Source organism: Chaetodon auriga, chromosome 7 (genome assembly GCF_051107435.1).
Source record: "Chaetodon auriga isolate fChaAug3 chromosome 7, fChaAug3.hap1, whole genome shotgun sequence".
NCBI classification, from domain to species: domain Eukaryota; kingdom Metazoa; phylum Chordata; class Actinopteri; order Chaetodontiformes; family Chaetodontidae; genus Chaetodon; species Chaetodon auriga.
This window is the reverse complement of record NC_135080.1, coordinates 10236003-10252197: the sequence shown is the minus strand read 5'-3', so window position 1 is coordinate 10252197 and position 16195 is coordinate 10236003. Positions and strand designations below refer to the sequence as shown.

The window sequence follows — 16195 nt, the reverse complement described above, 5'->3', positions numbered from 1 at the left end:
GACACAAGCGCTATCAGGCAGAACAGGCTCTGCATCACAGGCCTCTAACCGTGTCATTCCAGTTCACATCAGTTGTTGCCACAGGATACCATTGTGTGCGTGTGTGTGTGAGTAGGTGACCTCATCCTCGTCAAACTGCACCCTGGGATCAATCCTCGGGAAGGACAGACATCATTTATTGTATGTGTTGCTTTGCGATTCTCAGTCAATCTAATGGATTCAGTGAGTGAGTCTCTTCAGAAACAGATGACGGTGGTTCAGATGGTGATCTTGGTAGATTTAGGTATTTAAATTAATATATCTTTAATACAAAACAAAGTACAAGTTAAGACAAAGAGCCTCATGCCAGAACATTTTTTTTTTTTGTCTTTCTAAATTGCTTTTTTGAACTTGATGAAAGTCTCAAAATCGACACCATACAAGGCGAGTTGTTGTTTGTGGGAGTTTTAAGTCACAAAATGTCACTTAAGAGTAAGAAAAGAGCTTTAAAGAATCATAACCCATAAGCCAAACAAGTGTTTTCAACCTGTGGAGGACATCAGACCATGACACCTATGACAGGTTTGGACCACTTGTGAATTTTCTTGGTGAATGCAACAAGCTCTCTTTAATGACTTGTATGTGCCACTTAAGAACAAATCTATTCAGTCAGGTTCTTGCATAAGGTGAATCACAGTATGTCACAGTGCAGAGTGCTGAATAAATACAGCCTGACTTGCCTCTCCAAGCACTTGCACCCAAGAACCTTTTATAGGGGTGTCAGAGGTTTGTTTGGCATGCAGATATACATTAAGAGCCATTTTTAAAGACACATATGCAGTGTGTTATGAAGCCAAAAGCACTTTTCTACACAATAAAGTTCTTAACTTACAAATGCTCATACACTTAAAGTAGAGTTGTAGGTGAAAACTGCCTGAATCTCTGAAGACACACATTTAATTAGCTGAAGTAGTCCATTTATTTATTCCCACAAAGGTTTGGCACCATACTGATACAAATCCCACTCCACATTATCTTTTGATACTAAAATCACAATGTTTGCTTTGTGATCACGTTTTTTATTATGCAAGAAAAAGTTCCTTGGCTTGTCCATGATGTTCATGCAATTGACAAGATGATGCTCAGGGTCTAAAAGAATATGTGCCAAGAAAGCAGCACAATGGAAATTAATCAGAATGGATCAATAAATTGATTTTAATGAAGTTATGCATAAGTATCAGGTTTTTCAGAGAGATAATAGAACTATTTCAAGCATCAGTACTGCCATACTAATGAACTTGACATCGCTTGCCTCACATGCCTTATTCACTGATGGTGTGTTGTACAGTAAGTGAAGCTGTTTACTGTGTTGGCTTAAGCTGTTTGCATAAACAGGGACGTGTGCAGTGTGGACAGTAAAAACAGCCACAGGTGTGGACATCTCATAAAATGTCCCTGAATGTGCAGGAGCAGGAGGTCTCATCGCTGTTTGAATGACAGAAAAATGGAGAAATGGAAATGAGCAGGCTCTTACATCTCTGTGTAAGTCAGTAATTGATTGAGTACCTCACATGTCCTCACACCGACAGTCTCTTTAATTTACGTTATTATGCTCAGCAGCGGCTCCTTTACAATGACTCCCTGAGGTGAGAGTGTGAGGGAGCCGTAAGGAAAGTGCTTCTTACAGGCAAAAGCTTTTTTCTTTTAAAAAAAAATCCTCTGAAGAATAAAGAAAAGAGCAAAGTCATCCAAGTAATTTACACCTTGATAAATTTCTTAATAGTCAGGCTTCTGCCTCACACCCAGTTATTCTCTGTCCATCAGAGTGACTGATTTGATGTGTGATTAGTTAACATTTATGTCGCGCTGCAGCTCGAACACGTAAGGCTCTCTCAGTTTAATACCATATTATCATTCCACAATATAATAACCCAACCTGGCTGGAAGTGTAGCTTTATATAGATGTACACGTTGTCACAGGTGTTGAAGTTTTGTATTCCTTTCACGTTTTATGTGGACGATCTGTCTCTCAGCGCGTCCAACACTTCAGTTCAGCAAAAGATATCTGGACACCTACTGATCAGACTACTGTTGCTTTTTATGTGAATATTCATGAAAGATTTTTGGTGATGATTTTGACCTCGAGCAGTTTCTCTCGTGCAACCATCCGCTCAGTCTTTCCCTTGACCAGCAGGTGACGAGGTAGCTCAAAGAGAAATGGCTGGAGTTCTGTGAAAGCTACTCTTGATTTTGTAGTTGAACTCTTGTGTTTGTGATGACCCCCTGATCTGTCTTGTTTCACCACCCTCAGGTCAAAAAGTCAGCTTTGCGCACAAAGTTCTGTATCTCATTATCTACTTGGCGGGTTGCCATGAGGTTTTCAAGGGCATCTCTGCTCTCATCAATACAATTCTTCATCTTTATGAATATTTGGTGCAAGTGTACCACCCTCAGATTCACACTTTCAGACCCACCCAACACTTTTAGTTTGTGTGGTATAATGAACTTCTGGAGGCAACCAACAGCACGGTAGCTTTTAATTTTCTCGTTCTTGGTGCTGGTTTTCAAGAAGAACGCTCACTCTGTAACTAAATATATATTTTTGTGCATCTTCTCAGGTATTCAGCAGACCATTGAGCAAGAGGAAGGCCAGAACAGGTCATCAGCTGACCTGAGGATACGCAAGACACAGGTAGAGTTCAGGAGAGAGCATACTGCATACTGCATGTACACAATATGTATTATAGTAATGTCATAGTGTACAGTTTTTGGCATCAGTTACAAACATAGCTTACTGTTGTGTACAAACAGGAAATGATACAATACGTGCACCGGCAATTTTGAAATGTCACTGTCAATTAAACTTCACAGAGGAAAAGCAAAATGTCTATATAAAAGTGTAATACTTATTGTGTGTTTGCCAAAATCTTTCTGACGCTGTCTCACTTCTGCCTGCACTTTATTTTAATTTTTGCACCTTTATTCCCTCTGTTTACTCTGCACACTGACTGCTTTGACTCTGCTTACTTTTGTTCTCAGTGTGAACACACCCCACACTTAAAACTTGGATGGATACACAGCTCAAGTGTTAATGCATGCTTACACCTGCTCATTTACCATTTAAATGACTTATTAAGTTGGTGTTTACCGCTGCCATTGAGCAGGTTTTAATGAAATTCTTGTGTCTCGCCGCATCAACAGCACTCCACGCTGTCCCGCAAGTTTGTCGAGGTGATGTCAGAATACAACACCACCCAGTCGGACTACAGGGAGCGCTGCAAGGGACGCATTCAGAGACAGCTGGAGATTAGTGAGTAGACCTGGGAGACTAAACCCTCCGCCACCTTTCATACTGACTGCACACATGTTAACGCTGCGTGATCTACAGGAAGACATCTGCACCTCTTCTCAGTCTCAGTGTTTGGTTATTGTGCAGTTTTCAAGTTATTTTTAAAACACTGGTGTTGCATTAGAGGCTCATGAGAACACCTGTGCCAATTAAGTGAGTAATAAACTTTAAAAAACATATAACAGGAAGAAGTGCTCAGTGCAAGTCAGACGAGGCAATCACCTCTTGACGTGTCTTGGCCACTTGAGAGGACACACTCCACACGTTTAGTCCTGCTTTATATGGAGGTGCAGAAGGAGCTGGGAGAGGAATTAACAGTGTTTGGAGAGAGGGATTACAGTCAAACTCGGACAACAATGGCTGAAAATAATTCTGACATCCCAATCTTTGTGTTGTGGCGCCCTAGATTGGCTTCTTCCACTATTGTCGTTCTCGATGCTCACTTTTACATTTTTGATCCATCAGGTGTGTCAGATCAGTTAAATACCCTTCAGTCTGATCCCACCTCTGGATTGGACATATGACCCTTAATAGGCTATTTTTCTGGCCTTACACCAAACAACATGCCCTCACTAACCCTGAGATATGAAGGTCAAAAAACTCCAGGGAGAGTGTATTTTTTTCTGGCAGTGGGCTCTTATTTTCAAGATAAATTGGCTTTTGCTGCAGTGGCACATTTTTTAGACTGTTGGGGTTTTGGAATAGTGGGCTGTCTGAACAATTGGCAGTCCTTGTTAGTTTCATGTTAATTAGGCTAAAAATACAGTCCACAGCCATATTCTCCATCACTTTGTAAAGTGTGCAAATCATTCTACACCTGCACACTATCAGTATCGCACATTTTTGCAAGAGCATTGTTATGTCTACAAAAGTATAAGGATGCGACATAAAGATGTGCCAATACTGCTACACATCTATGGTGATGATCAGTGAGATTCATGTGGGGAGAAATGTGGCATGATTGCTGAAGCAGGCTGTTCACTCAGCTTTAGTTTTGAAGCCTTTGCTTTGTGAATTCTGGCAGGAGAAAACTTCATTTGACATTGTCTTGATTTAAAGGACCAGTGTGTAGGATTTAGTGGTGAGGTTGCAGATTGAAGCCAACTGAATAGCCCTCGACTCAACCCTCCCTTTTCATGCATGTAGCATAACATACCATACGTACCTTAAGGCATTATTTTCTTCTTCATTCATGTTAGTTATTCACTGTCGGTTAAATTTATTGTTAATGAAAAAGGTGGCTTTAACTTGGTTGGATGGAAAACTTTAATTAATTTTAGCTCGGCTAAACTTCGATTAATGCAGCTTATTGAACCCAAGGGCAAGTTTGTCTCGCAGCCACAAAAAACACAGAACAAAAACTTGGACATGAAGCATAACAAGCAGATAACACATGTAAAAGCAAATGATAAAAACCCTCCACAATAAGCTCACATAAAACAGTGTACACCAGCGACAGCATAAAACCTGCAGCACAGCCAACCATCATCATCCCACCCAATCATCTCATCCATGGCACTTGTGGAGGAATGAGTACATAATAACTGTCCTTGATTCAGTTTGTATACAGGGAATATTCAGTTCATCCCATCCAATATTTTCATTTTGAATTTGTCTGGTGTAGTGTACCAAAACAACCACCCTCACATTTTCCAAAACACATACGTCACCAACACCCACACCCATATTCACGCACATGCCAGGTTGCTGCTGCTCAGATCTGAGCTCCTCTCACTCGTGCCACTCTGTACGCGTGATATGATTTGACAGGTATTAGCTGCAGGCCCCCGGGGCCCCCAGGACCAGACGCTGACATGGCCTCTGTAACGGCATCCTGTCAGGCTGCACTGTGGCCAGCTGCCCCCAACAGCCATCGTGATACAGTCACCTTTATATAAATGGCACACACACGGACACGCATGCAGAGAAGAGCACTATGACTCATTTAGTGGTAATAGCAGAGGAGAGCAGGGGTAGTTATGTTGCACGGCACTTGGCATAGATGTAATTTCCTGTGGCCATCTGTCAGTTTAGAGTGGACACATCCAGCAGGTCTGTATGTGTGAACGCTGCCCAGTTCACGCTAAATGTGGTCCAGTCAAAAGAACAGCGGCGACAGCACACAGTTCTTTCTGAGGTTAATCGAAGGACAAACTCTCCTCGTGGAATACAAACACACACCTGACTCACTTTTTCCTTGAGCTCCTCCAGATCCATTTGGATTTGATTTTGTCAGCTGGTGGAGTCACAGGAGGCCCTAGCTGATATCACCTGTCGTCAAGGAAGGGATTAGACATGCAGGGCGAGTGTCGAGATAGATTGAGACCACAGAGGGGAAATTTTTGAGTATGAGGCAAAGACAGAAATGCAGGTTTTGGTTTGAAGGAAACAAGATCCCAAGTCTCCAGCAAAGCTTCAGATTGCGTTTGGTCTGGAGTCTGATGTAACACAGTTTAATTCCTTTTGGGTGATATGCCGAGAGGGCTGTGTTTCTGTTGTGTCAACCCCTTTGACATGTTTGTGTGTGAATCAATAAGAGTGTGTCACACACAGAGGGAAACCCAGTCTGCTCTGACAGACAGAATATTGATGTTTCCTTTCCTTTCCTGCTCACCTCTGGATGCAGAGGTAAAAGAAACAGGAATGCAATCCTGTGACATACGCTAAACATGCATTTGTCAAGACAACAGCAGCATTTTTTGCCCTTATTTACACATCCAACAGTGCCAGTAAACACATATCCAAATTTTTCATATATATATATATTTCCGGCTTACTGCAGATACCTCTGTCACACCTCTAACATATCGAAACAGGCACTCTATTTCTGCAGAAGATACTGTGAGGATTTGCAGTTTGGATAACTTTGAACCCCACCTTGTGTCACTAAGACTTTTTAGTTTTTGTAAATAATGTTTCCATAATGGTGAAAACTCTGATATCCAGCCCACTATGTCAGTTAATCGTGTTTATAAGTCTGGTTCTTTTAGCGGTTCTTTTAGCTTAGCATTAATACTGGAAACAGGGGCAAACAACTAGCCTGACTGTCCAAAAGTAATCAGCCTACCTGCTCGATAGCTCACTAATAAGCACACAAACGGCTTGTTTTTTTGCTCCGTGAGTGCACAAATGTCATATCGTGGTTTCATGGGCAACCGAGAAGTAGTTCGCTGCATACCCTTCCTTAAAACCACATGACGTTTTCACACTTTGGTTTTCATAAAACAAACGAGAGACATGTTAATTAGTGACTTTTGGAGGTCGTGGTAAGCTGCCTTTTTTTAACCTTTGGATAGAGTCAGACTAACGAAGCTAAGCTAACCGGCTGCTGGCTCCCACTTCATCTTTAGCTGACAGACAGGAAGGTTATATCAATCTTCTCTCTGCGAGAAAGCAAACAAGCAAATGTCAAACTCTTCCTTTACAGGGACATATCTTCCATGTTCTTTAAGTAACTTAATGGAGCTGAGCTACAGCAACAAGCCAGCGTGACGGCGGTTCTGTAGCATTTTACTGTATCATTGATTTAAAATGCAGAGTATCACACATCCATTTGCTCCCATAAGCAGCCAGGCAGGCCCAGCAGGACTGAGGGCATGTTGGTTACAGACATCGCAGGGCCTCTTTGACATTTGATTGTTATGTTTTATTTCCCCGCTGACACTCCCCTCGCTCACAATGCCAGGGAGAAAGACAGAGATGGAGCCTGCACCAACACATTCTTCCTGCATAACAAACAGATGCGCTTACATGTGTGCAGGTGAGCTATGCGTGGCTTTTCTCATAGCTCTGCTGGTGAAACGGCAGCGAACACAAAACCTCTCGCTCTGCGTGCTTGTGGTTTGCATTTTCACTCCGTTCCTCGGGGGCCTCGCTTCATTTGTGTTACATAACAATGGGAATGAAATAATACTGTTACTGGTAGCAACATAGCATGAATGATTTAATAGACCATAAATGCTACGGGTGATGTGAGACTTCTTGGCTTCATATTAGGCTTCTCAGGGTTTGGGTCTCCATGGTAACAAATAAGAGCCTCCCTCAGAGCCTGTCAGGGCTCTATAAAAACCAATGAGGAGTGTGTGTGTGTGTGTGTGTGTGTGTGTGTGTGTAGGAAGTGAGATAAATAGGGCAGGGTGGTACCAGAGTGCCTTTGTTTTTGTTTTGTTTTTTATAATTATCCATGAGTCATTGTCGCTCCTCTCTGTCCTTCAACTCTGACCCTCTTTAATGCTGTGGTTTTAGTTTTAATGATAGAGAGATTATTCTATGATCAGAGAGGTGTGGAGAATAGGGAATTGATCGCGGTGATGTGGCGGACGTGGTTTCTCTCTCACTCCTCTCTGTCTCATTTGTCAAAGTGCAAAATGTCATTGCTGAACATGAGCAGATTCTTAAGCACGGTAATCAAACAGCAGGACCACCTCACCACAACTAAATGAAATTCAATGGTTTGATATGGATATGACATTTGGATTAGACATGATATGCCCATTGTATGAGAAGCGTAATGAACAAAAGTGCACGTTGAAACACACATGGGTGCACCTTCATGCGTCAGGAAATGTTAGAGAGCAGCTTCATCAGTATTCTGTTCATGGAGGCAATCATTGGCTCTGACTCCCGACCATCATCACTCACCATCAGCCTACCTGCTCTGCCACTGAGGCCCCCCCACACCAACCACAGGTCTTCATCACATATATAAACACAACACACACACACACACACACACATGCTGATTAGGTCAAGAATAGAGGTTTTGTACTGCAGTTGCCTCCAAACTCTTCAGGGAGTTGGGGAGCTGTATCTGACAAAGCTGCCCGTGTAGGTCCTTTCAGTTATGGTATTAGTAAAAATGAATTATCCCTTGTGTTTTGACATTTTATATTTTGTGAAACTGCCTTTTTTGGCCTCTATTTCTGCTCTTTTTTGCCAAGAGTGAGATGAGAAGATTGATACCACTTTCATGTCTGTATGGTAAATACGAAACGACTGCCAGCAGTAGTTATCTTAGCTTTGCCAGCTAGCTGTTTGCACTTGTACTCTGCAAATAAGCATATTCCCCAAACTGTCAAACTTTAGTTTACCAGCTCATAACCTGAGCACAGTTTAGAAATGTATTTTCAGCCAGACAGTGCTGTGACAATTTCTCATTAGTCGTTGAACTTTATATAGCTGAGATTTGAGATTTTATAATATCTTTTTCATACTTCTGCACCTTGACATGCAGATTACTTAAAGGTCTTTGTTTTGGTCTTGTTGGCTATTTATACAGTATGCCTGCATAACATTAGCATAATCAATATAATATAGCCATGACAACTGAGAGATGTACTGTACACCAGATAACTGTTTGTGTGTTCTGTGCTGTATATACTGCATCTAGCATCACAGGGGATTAAAAATGTGCAAAGGAAAGATTGGAGATGGTGCTGACTGTGACTTACAGCGTCAGTGGAGCAGAAATGGAGCCCAGGAGAAGCAGCTCTGCGGGCGAAGTCAGCGCTCATATGCAAGAATATTACTGTAGGTGTAACAAAGAGGTGTGGGGGAATGTTTATGAAGTAGGACAACTCTGTCGGGGAAAATATAGATGGATGAGGAGCAAGCATATCAGCAGGAAGAAGCAGTAGGATGTGCTGTCGTACAGGCAGCGTCAGTAGATAAAGAGATTGAAAGTTTGCCTACGGAGTATTGAAGCAAACTTAATAATGTGCCGAATAAGTGGGTGATGTCCCTAACTTTCCTTTACTCTCTACACTGAAGATAGCTACAAACAGGATTACGACCCCTGTTTGTCATGTTTCACCTCTCCTGAGAATTGGAGGGAGGATGTCAAAAGATTACCTGCAAGTATTAGATTTAATCTTAACCCCTACAAATTATGTACAGACGGGCTGGGGCTGTTTTTATTATACTATCAAACTGTGCCGGTGAAACATAGCAGACTCTGTGGAAGAGGACCCGCTCCCTCTGCAGATATAAAGAACTCACTCTAGGGTAACAAAAACACAACAGTTCTTATTTTCCGGCAGAAAAATCTAACTTGTAGGTTTTTAAAAAATGGAGCGACAGAGATAAGAACTGTTCAAAACAGAATACAAAACATGCAGAGTGTACATAGGTCCTTCTTCCAACAGAATTAGAGTTTAATGACGCCCACGTTGAGCACAGGAGTAAATAGGTAATGTAGGACAAATGCTCTCGGCTCCATTACAGCTTCAAAACAGATCAAAGTCCACCACAACTGTTCGATCAAGAGAGGAGGAAACCTCAAGCTCAACCCTTGATTATCCTCATATTAGTCAGATAAGCAGCTGGATGTGGAAGGGGAAAGCATGCACAACTGGCCAATATGAAAGAGGTGGGATTAAGTTACTGTTTTATGTCTGAATCAGACTGTTTCAGGCTGAGGTTTACTCGGTCGTATTTGAACTCCAAGCCTGTAAAGCACACTTTCTATCTGAGCCTGTTTTTTGAGATACCTGGTGGAACACTGACAAATCCATTAACACACACACTCAATCCTGTCAAATTCAGATCAGCTGGAAGTACAAGTGAAGGTTGCCTGCTTGTAATCCATATCCATGATGATCAGGGCTGGGTATCAGCACTCGATAGCGTTACTCATAGTATCAAAACTTCTCCAATCAAACGATACTTTCAAATCATATTCAATTCAATGATGATAATGATGATAAAAACTGATATATTCTGTTTTTTGTATGACTGCATCTGTTTTTGACACCTGTAATAGACACTCAACCTAAATTATGTCACTCAGGATTTTATATCCACTGCTGTTTAGAGAAGAATAACCAGTTTAAAATGCAGTATAGACAGAGAAAATGAGCACGTCTAATAGAAGCACACAGCTCTTGTTAATTAATCCACAGACAGACATGAAGGAGGAGGGGAGTTTTATCAGTGCGTCCTAATGTGCTTTTCATCAAATGTAGATTGGAGAACCCTTTAATCCAATAACATTGCACCTACACTTCTTAATACCTGGATTTAAATTTACTGCAGTAGTCACACACTAAATCTCTTCAACGCCTACAAACAGGATTGCTGTTACGGATGTTTATGGGTATGTGTTTGCCCTTTCAGCTGGAAGAAACACAACAAATGAGGAGCTGGAGAGCATGTTGGAGAGTGACAACCCGGCTATCTTTACCTCTGGGGTGAGTGATACAATCAATGCAACATGAATGCACACAGAGCATGTTTTTAATCTAATTGTGCTCCTCTCTGACTCGTCCTTCTGATATACCATCTCAGATCATTATGGACAACATCACCGAGCAAGCTATGAATGAGATCGAGACGCGGCACAATGAGATTATCAAGCTGGAAAACAGCATCAGAGAGCTTCACGACATGTTCATGGACATGGCCATGCTGGTGGAGAGCCAGGTGAAAACACTGATTCCCTCAGTACCTACAGCTGTGTGGTTTGGGGCTCAGCCAAATGATGTGAAAACAAACCTGCAGATGCTTAATTCATTCAGAAATTGGCAATTCACCTGCCAGCACGGACGGCATAAAGAAGAGCTACAATTCCAGCTTCTAGATACACAGTTTGTCAGTAGTTAAAAAGGGTTCCCTGGCTTACGCAGAAGTTTAGTAGCACACTGTGTTCACAATGGTAAAATCATTAAGCGGCTAAGCACGCTGCTTAGCTATCATGAAAATAACTCAATTTCAGACTGACAGCAACTGGCAGTCTTTTAATTTACACACAAGTTGTAGCGTGCGGCCTGTCTGTGCCAGCAGAGTTGGATGGAGGTTATGTTTTCAGCTCCATCTGGTTATCTGTTTGCAAAATATCTCAGTAAATTAAGACAGAATTTGGGGCACAGATAATTACTGGCTCAAGGATCAGTTGATTAGAATTTGGTCATTATTTGTATTTGGGATTTCTGCCATTAGGCTGCAAGGGAACGCTGACACCTGGGACTTTCAAATTGGCAACTACACAGCATTGCGTTCATCTGCTTAAATTATTAACAACTTGATTTTTTACACAAGTTTTGAGTTGAGAATCATTCAGGATTTTTGTCATTAATGGTCGAATGTTTGCTCTGATGTAGCAAAGTGTGCATCGTACCGAGGAGCTTGCATCATTCAGTGAGCAGTGAGCACGCTTGCACCGATGATATGTAGCTCCCCGAGTATATAGCTCCTTCAAAGCCACATGTGTAGAGCATCGTCAAGTGTGAGTGGTGCCTTTGCTCTTTAGTGGGGCTTCAGGTAAATCATTAGGCCTGTATGTGTGACTGCATGAGTGTGTGGGCTGATCCCACAGAGATTAAATGTTTCCCCCATCAGAAATACTCAGTCTGAATTATGCAAAAAGGACTCTGAGAGAATGAATAAGAAAATATGCTGAATGACTAATATGAAAGTAAATTCTTGCATGTAAGTGATATGAATGACAATGAGAGCACAGCGGAGTAACAGGCTTCCCCTCATGATTTTAGTGTGGGAGTGATATTTGTTTAAATGGCTCTTGATTTTTTGTGAGTTTGTCTTTTATTCTCCTGTCACACATGCGAATGCTCGAAATGTAAATAATTCAATTCACTTACCCTCCCTTTATCAACTGGGTGCCACGCCATTTAAGATGACAAGTCTGATTGTTAATTTTGCCTTTCTCAGCTTTGCACTCTTTTCCCTCTTTTCTTTTCCACATCACAACACTGTCGCCACCACAATGACTCTAAGCTCTAGAGAGCAGAGAACAGCGCTCTCCTTCCATTACAGCAAGCAAGGTAATTTAACTGTGATTGCTCTTTTTTGAATACTGAAACCATTGTTGCAGGGCATGCACGAAAATGTGGTTTGTCTTAATAATCACTCTAATGCAAAAGTGTTGATTTTTTATTATTTTTGTTTTAACAATCCTGGGTCAGTGCTTGATATGCAATATTAGGTGTTCTTTGTTGAGGAAAAAACACATCTATGACATCTAATTATTGATATGATTAAAGATGGTACGGCCATGACTCCCATCTCTTATTTTTGTCCAGGGTCAACTGGTGGACAACATTGAGCGGAGGGTGCTGGAGGCTCAGGATTATGTGGAGCAGGCCAAGGAGAGCATCCCAAAATGCAAAAAGTTCAAAAAGACCGGCAGGCGGGTGAGATGCAAAATGAACCCATTCTCCAAAATAACTCATTATTTCTCTTTTTTTGTCCTCTTTCTCCCTTTCGGCTTCCCTTTCTCTCTCCTTTGCATTCACCCATTATTCCTCCCCTTTCCCTCACCTCCTCTCCATCTGTATCCACTCCTCCTCCTGCCTCCACACCTGGCTCCCTCTCTCTTCCTCCTGTCCACATGCCTTCCAATCCTCCTCTGTAACTAACCTCTCCTAGGGGGAAATGATAGACCGCATAGAGTACAATGTGGAGCACTCAGTAGACTATGTGGAGAGGGCAGTATCAGACACTAAGAAGGCCGTTAAATACCAGAGTAAAGCCCGGAGGGTGAGTCACATATGCAGCAAATAATGCATGTGCACAAACACGCTATCACATGAAGAAGTGATGGGTAAGCATTGCATGTATATATTGTGATGTGTAACTGTAGCTGTTGTCAGTGTATGTGCATGCTCACCTGTCATGTATCCTGCATGTGGAGCATGTGTGTCCTGAGTGGATTTGCCATATTCTACAGTACATAAAAAAAACTATCCACATAATTGTGTTTAGGAAGAGAATAAACACACCAATAGTTTTAAATTGACACAGTGACCAATAAACTGCCAGCCTGACTTCACAGGACACTGCTGTAACACCTGAACACTACCTGCTGCTGAGAGTTGGTGAAATCTGGTAAGCAAGCAGAAAACCCAACATAGATAGCTAAAAGTAACGGATAGATTATTGAAATGTCCTCTGTGTGGTAGTGATACAAATCCGAAAATCCAGCTTTCTTAAGCCCTCATTGACACACAAAATTCAGCTTTCATACCAGGACAGAGCAAATTATCGAACCATCAAAATCACAGTGTGGCCAAGTGCAATATCCAAATGGCAGGAGCTGCGTTTTTTTTTTTTTTATAAAGGTAAAATATGTCACGACGTACCATTATAAATGAAGCTTTGTGGTGCTACAGAGATACCCTGGCCTACAAATCCCGTTCTTCAGATGTAAGGGAGCATACATGTTTGGTACAGACCCCTGAAAAAATCACATCATCATCAGCTGTTTTTCATCATTCAGCCTTTAGATAATTAGTGAGCTCTAGAGGTGCTGGTTGGTGGATTTTGTTACTTTTGGATGCAGCCAGGCTAACTGTTTCCCCCTACTTCCAGTCTTTATGCTAAGCTAAGCTAATTGGCTGCTGGTTCCTGACCTGAGTTGATTCCCCAACATATGCCGCTCCAGGTGGTGATGGTATAATTGCAAACTTTGCATGAAAAAATATTATGTTATTATATTATTATTATTAGAGCAATTATTGTAAAAATATTGAAATAATATCCAGTTTTAAATTCTGAATAGTGTTTAATAACATCCAGTTTAAAGTTTGCACGAAAGATTTTGAACTGGTGTTTGATGAAGGGCCACGTGAGCTCGCCTGACTGGGCTGTCTGAGTACAGCAGGCAAAAACGACAGGGCACAACTAGTCTACAGTTTACAAAGAGCGTGTACTCACGGGTATCTTGATTGTCCTTCCGTCGTTTAACAGCCTTCACCACGATGGAGCAACTCTGCCACCTCTTGATTAATATCTATAATAGCACTCAAAGGTAGAGACATTTCATCACATGACCCCAATTCATTCCAATCTGCATGATTATTTTCCCACTTATAACCACAGACTGCGCAAGTGCCTTCCTTTCTCTCTCTGTTTATTTGTTTTCTCCCGCATCCATTAAATCTGACACTTGTTTTCCATTTCCCCTCATCCAGAAGATGATCCTGATAGGAGGTTGTGTTGCAGCATGTGTGACCATCCTCATTATTTCCATCGCAGTTGGACTCAGTTAAGAAACCCCCACAGAGCAGGCAGGACAGGAGGTGATGCCTCCCTCTCAGGGTCATATGTTCAGCAGTTAAAATGTACTTTGTGTGCAGTCAGCAACTGCTCGTGAAGTGGAAAGTGGGCTTATGTTACTGCTCTGAAGGCAGTCTAGTATGTCTCTGTGCACTCAAATATTTTGACATATAATTATTTTTAATATATACTTTTTCCAGGCTAAATAGTCAAACCCTTGAGAAGCTAACTTGTGCTTTGTTTGTCATGAGTCACATATGTTGTCATGTGCATGTTCTGCAGTATGTTGAAGAGCTTTGCATGCACAGCTGCAGATGTGTGGATATATTCACTGAAAATCAAAATTTGTTGCGTTTGCTGAATTTCAAGGAATGAATTTTCTAAGCACACACGCCTCAGCACAGAGTGAGTTCATGAACCGTCAGCCTCTCAGATATTTACAGGTGTGTCTAACATTGATTGCATGGCAACCTCTCGTTGACGACAATGTTCCAGAAAGTCACTGCACCCAGCCAAGAAATAGTCCAGACCATAAACCCCACAAATGTTTTACAAACCGATTCCAAAAAAGTTTGGAAGCTGTGTGAAACATAAATAAAAACAGACCGCAGTCATTTGCAAACAAACTGCTCCTGCTAACTGCTTCCTCCTACTGTCTTTACGCTAAGTTCACCAGCTGCCGGCTCCAGACTCTTATTCACCGTACACGAGAGTGCTATCGATCCTGTCATCTAACCGTCAGCTGAATGTCAATAAGTGTTAAACTATTCCTTTAATGAATGGAGACTGTTGACTCCACAGGGTTGACCTGTTGGACTTCAGCCGTTCATGAACTCATGTGGAGGAGTGCGTGCTAAAAAGACGAGTACAATTTAGATTTGCTTTAAAGTCACTGTGTGGACATTTTCAGAAAAAGCAAACAATCCTAGTGAGCATCACGTTGGAGCAGCGTGTATTACTTTATGCTTATGCTGCAGTCCATTGCAAGTCAGAAGTCAATAGCTCCGAGTCGGTATTCCTTACTTCCAATTTGTTCTAGTGCGTTTGCTCAGGAAAACACAGATGCCCGCAGCAAACCCGTATGTGTATGACAAGTCTCTGAACTTCAGAAACAGATTTGCACTGTAAAGGTGACGTGAGGAGTGGAGGCCAGTGCTGCATGCCCGCAAAGACATCTAGCAAGCATAAATCTACTGAATGGAAATGGAAAGTCCAACGTTGTTACAGCACGTCTCACAGCACAAACACCATATGAAGTAAAAAGTGATGGAAAGCTATCACTGTGAGGTTAGATGTGTTTATGTGCACGGACTCAGGCTGGTTGGATCTTGCCTGAGTTTCCGACTTGGAATTACGTTCTGAATGACGATTCCATTGCATTTTCCCCACGTCTGAGGTAATTTTTCTCCCAGAGCTCCGGGTACAAAGGATTGCGGCGTTATTTCAGGAGACAGCTGCATGCGCTGCCGTCTGCCACATTACCCTCTTAAATGCTACTAGCAGATGGCGCCAAAGTGGAGGATTTCCCTATTTCACACATAGTGGCTTTAAATATGAGAGTGATGCACTGTATGTTGTTTAATGTGATATGAACAAAATGCAGGAACCAGAGACTTATGGTGTTAAAAGCAGAAGATGTGGAAATGCTTCTAAACCACAGTAACACTCCAACATCATCTGATACTTTTTCCAAACTCCATCAAACTTCTGCTTTTCCTCTAAACTGCATTTTGTTCTGATGATTCTAAATATTGTAATACGTGTTGAAGTAAAGTACAAGTGATATTTCTAACATCTGTTCCTTTGCTCCCCATTTGCTGCCTTGGATGACTGTTTATCTGTTGTTATTAACACTAT

At 41.8% G+C, this 16195-nt stretch overlaps 1 protein-coding gene across 3 annotated transcripts in view; it reads left to right on the top strand.

The window, feature by feature from the left end:
- Nucleotides 1-16195, top strand: part of stx1a (syntaxin 1A (brain)) — a 51131-nt gene that overhangs the window by 33584 nt on the left and 1352 nt on the right. The window contains exons 5-10 of one of the 3 annotated variants that reach the window (XR_013077360.1): nt 2598-2671; nt 3181-3289; nt 10442-10515; nt 10613-12105; nt 12364-12474; nt 12710-12820. Coding sequence is in view for 2 of the 3 variants with exons in the window: in XM_076734294.1 (XP_076590409.1) it covers nt 2598-2671; nt 3181-3289; nt 10442-10515; nt 10613-10747; nt 12364-12474; nt 14254-14331 (581 nt within the window). In the remaining variant the exon portion in view is untranslated. Of the gene's footprint in view, nt 1-2597; nt 2672-3180; nt 3290-10441; nt 10516-10612; nt 12106-12363; nt 12475-12709; nt 12821-14253; nt 16194-16195 lie in introns of those variants that run through there. The other 2 variants (XM_076734294.1, XM_076734293.1) reach the window with 2 other exon arrangements.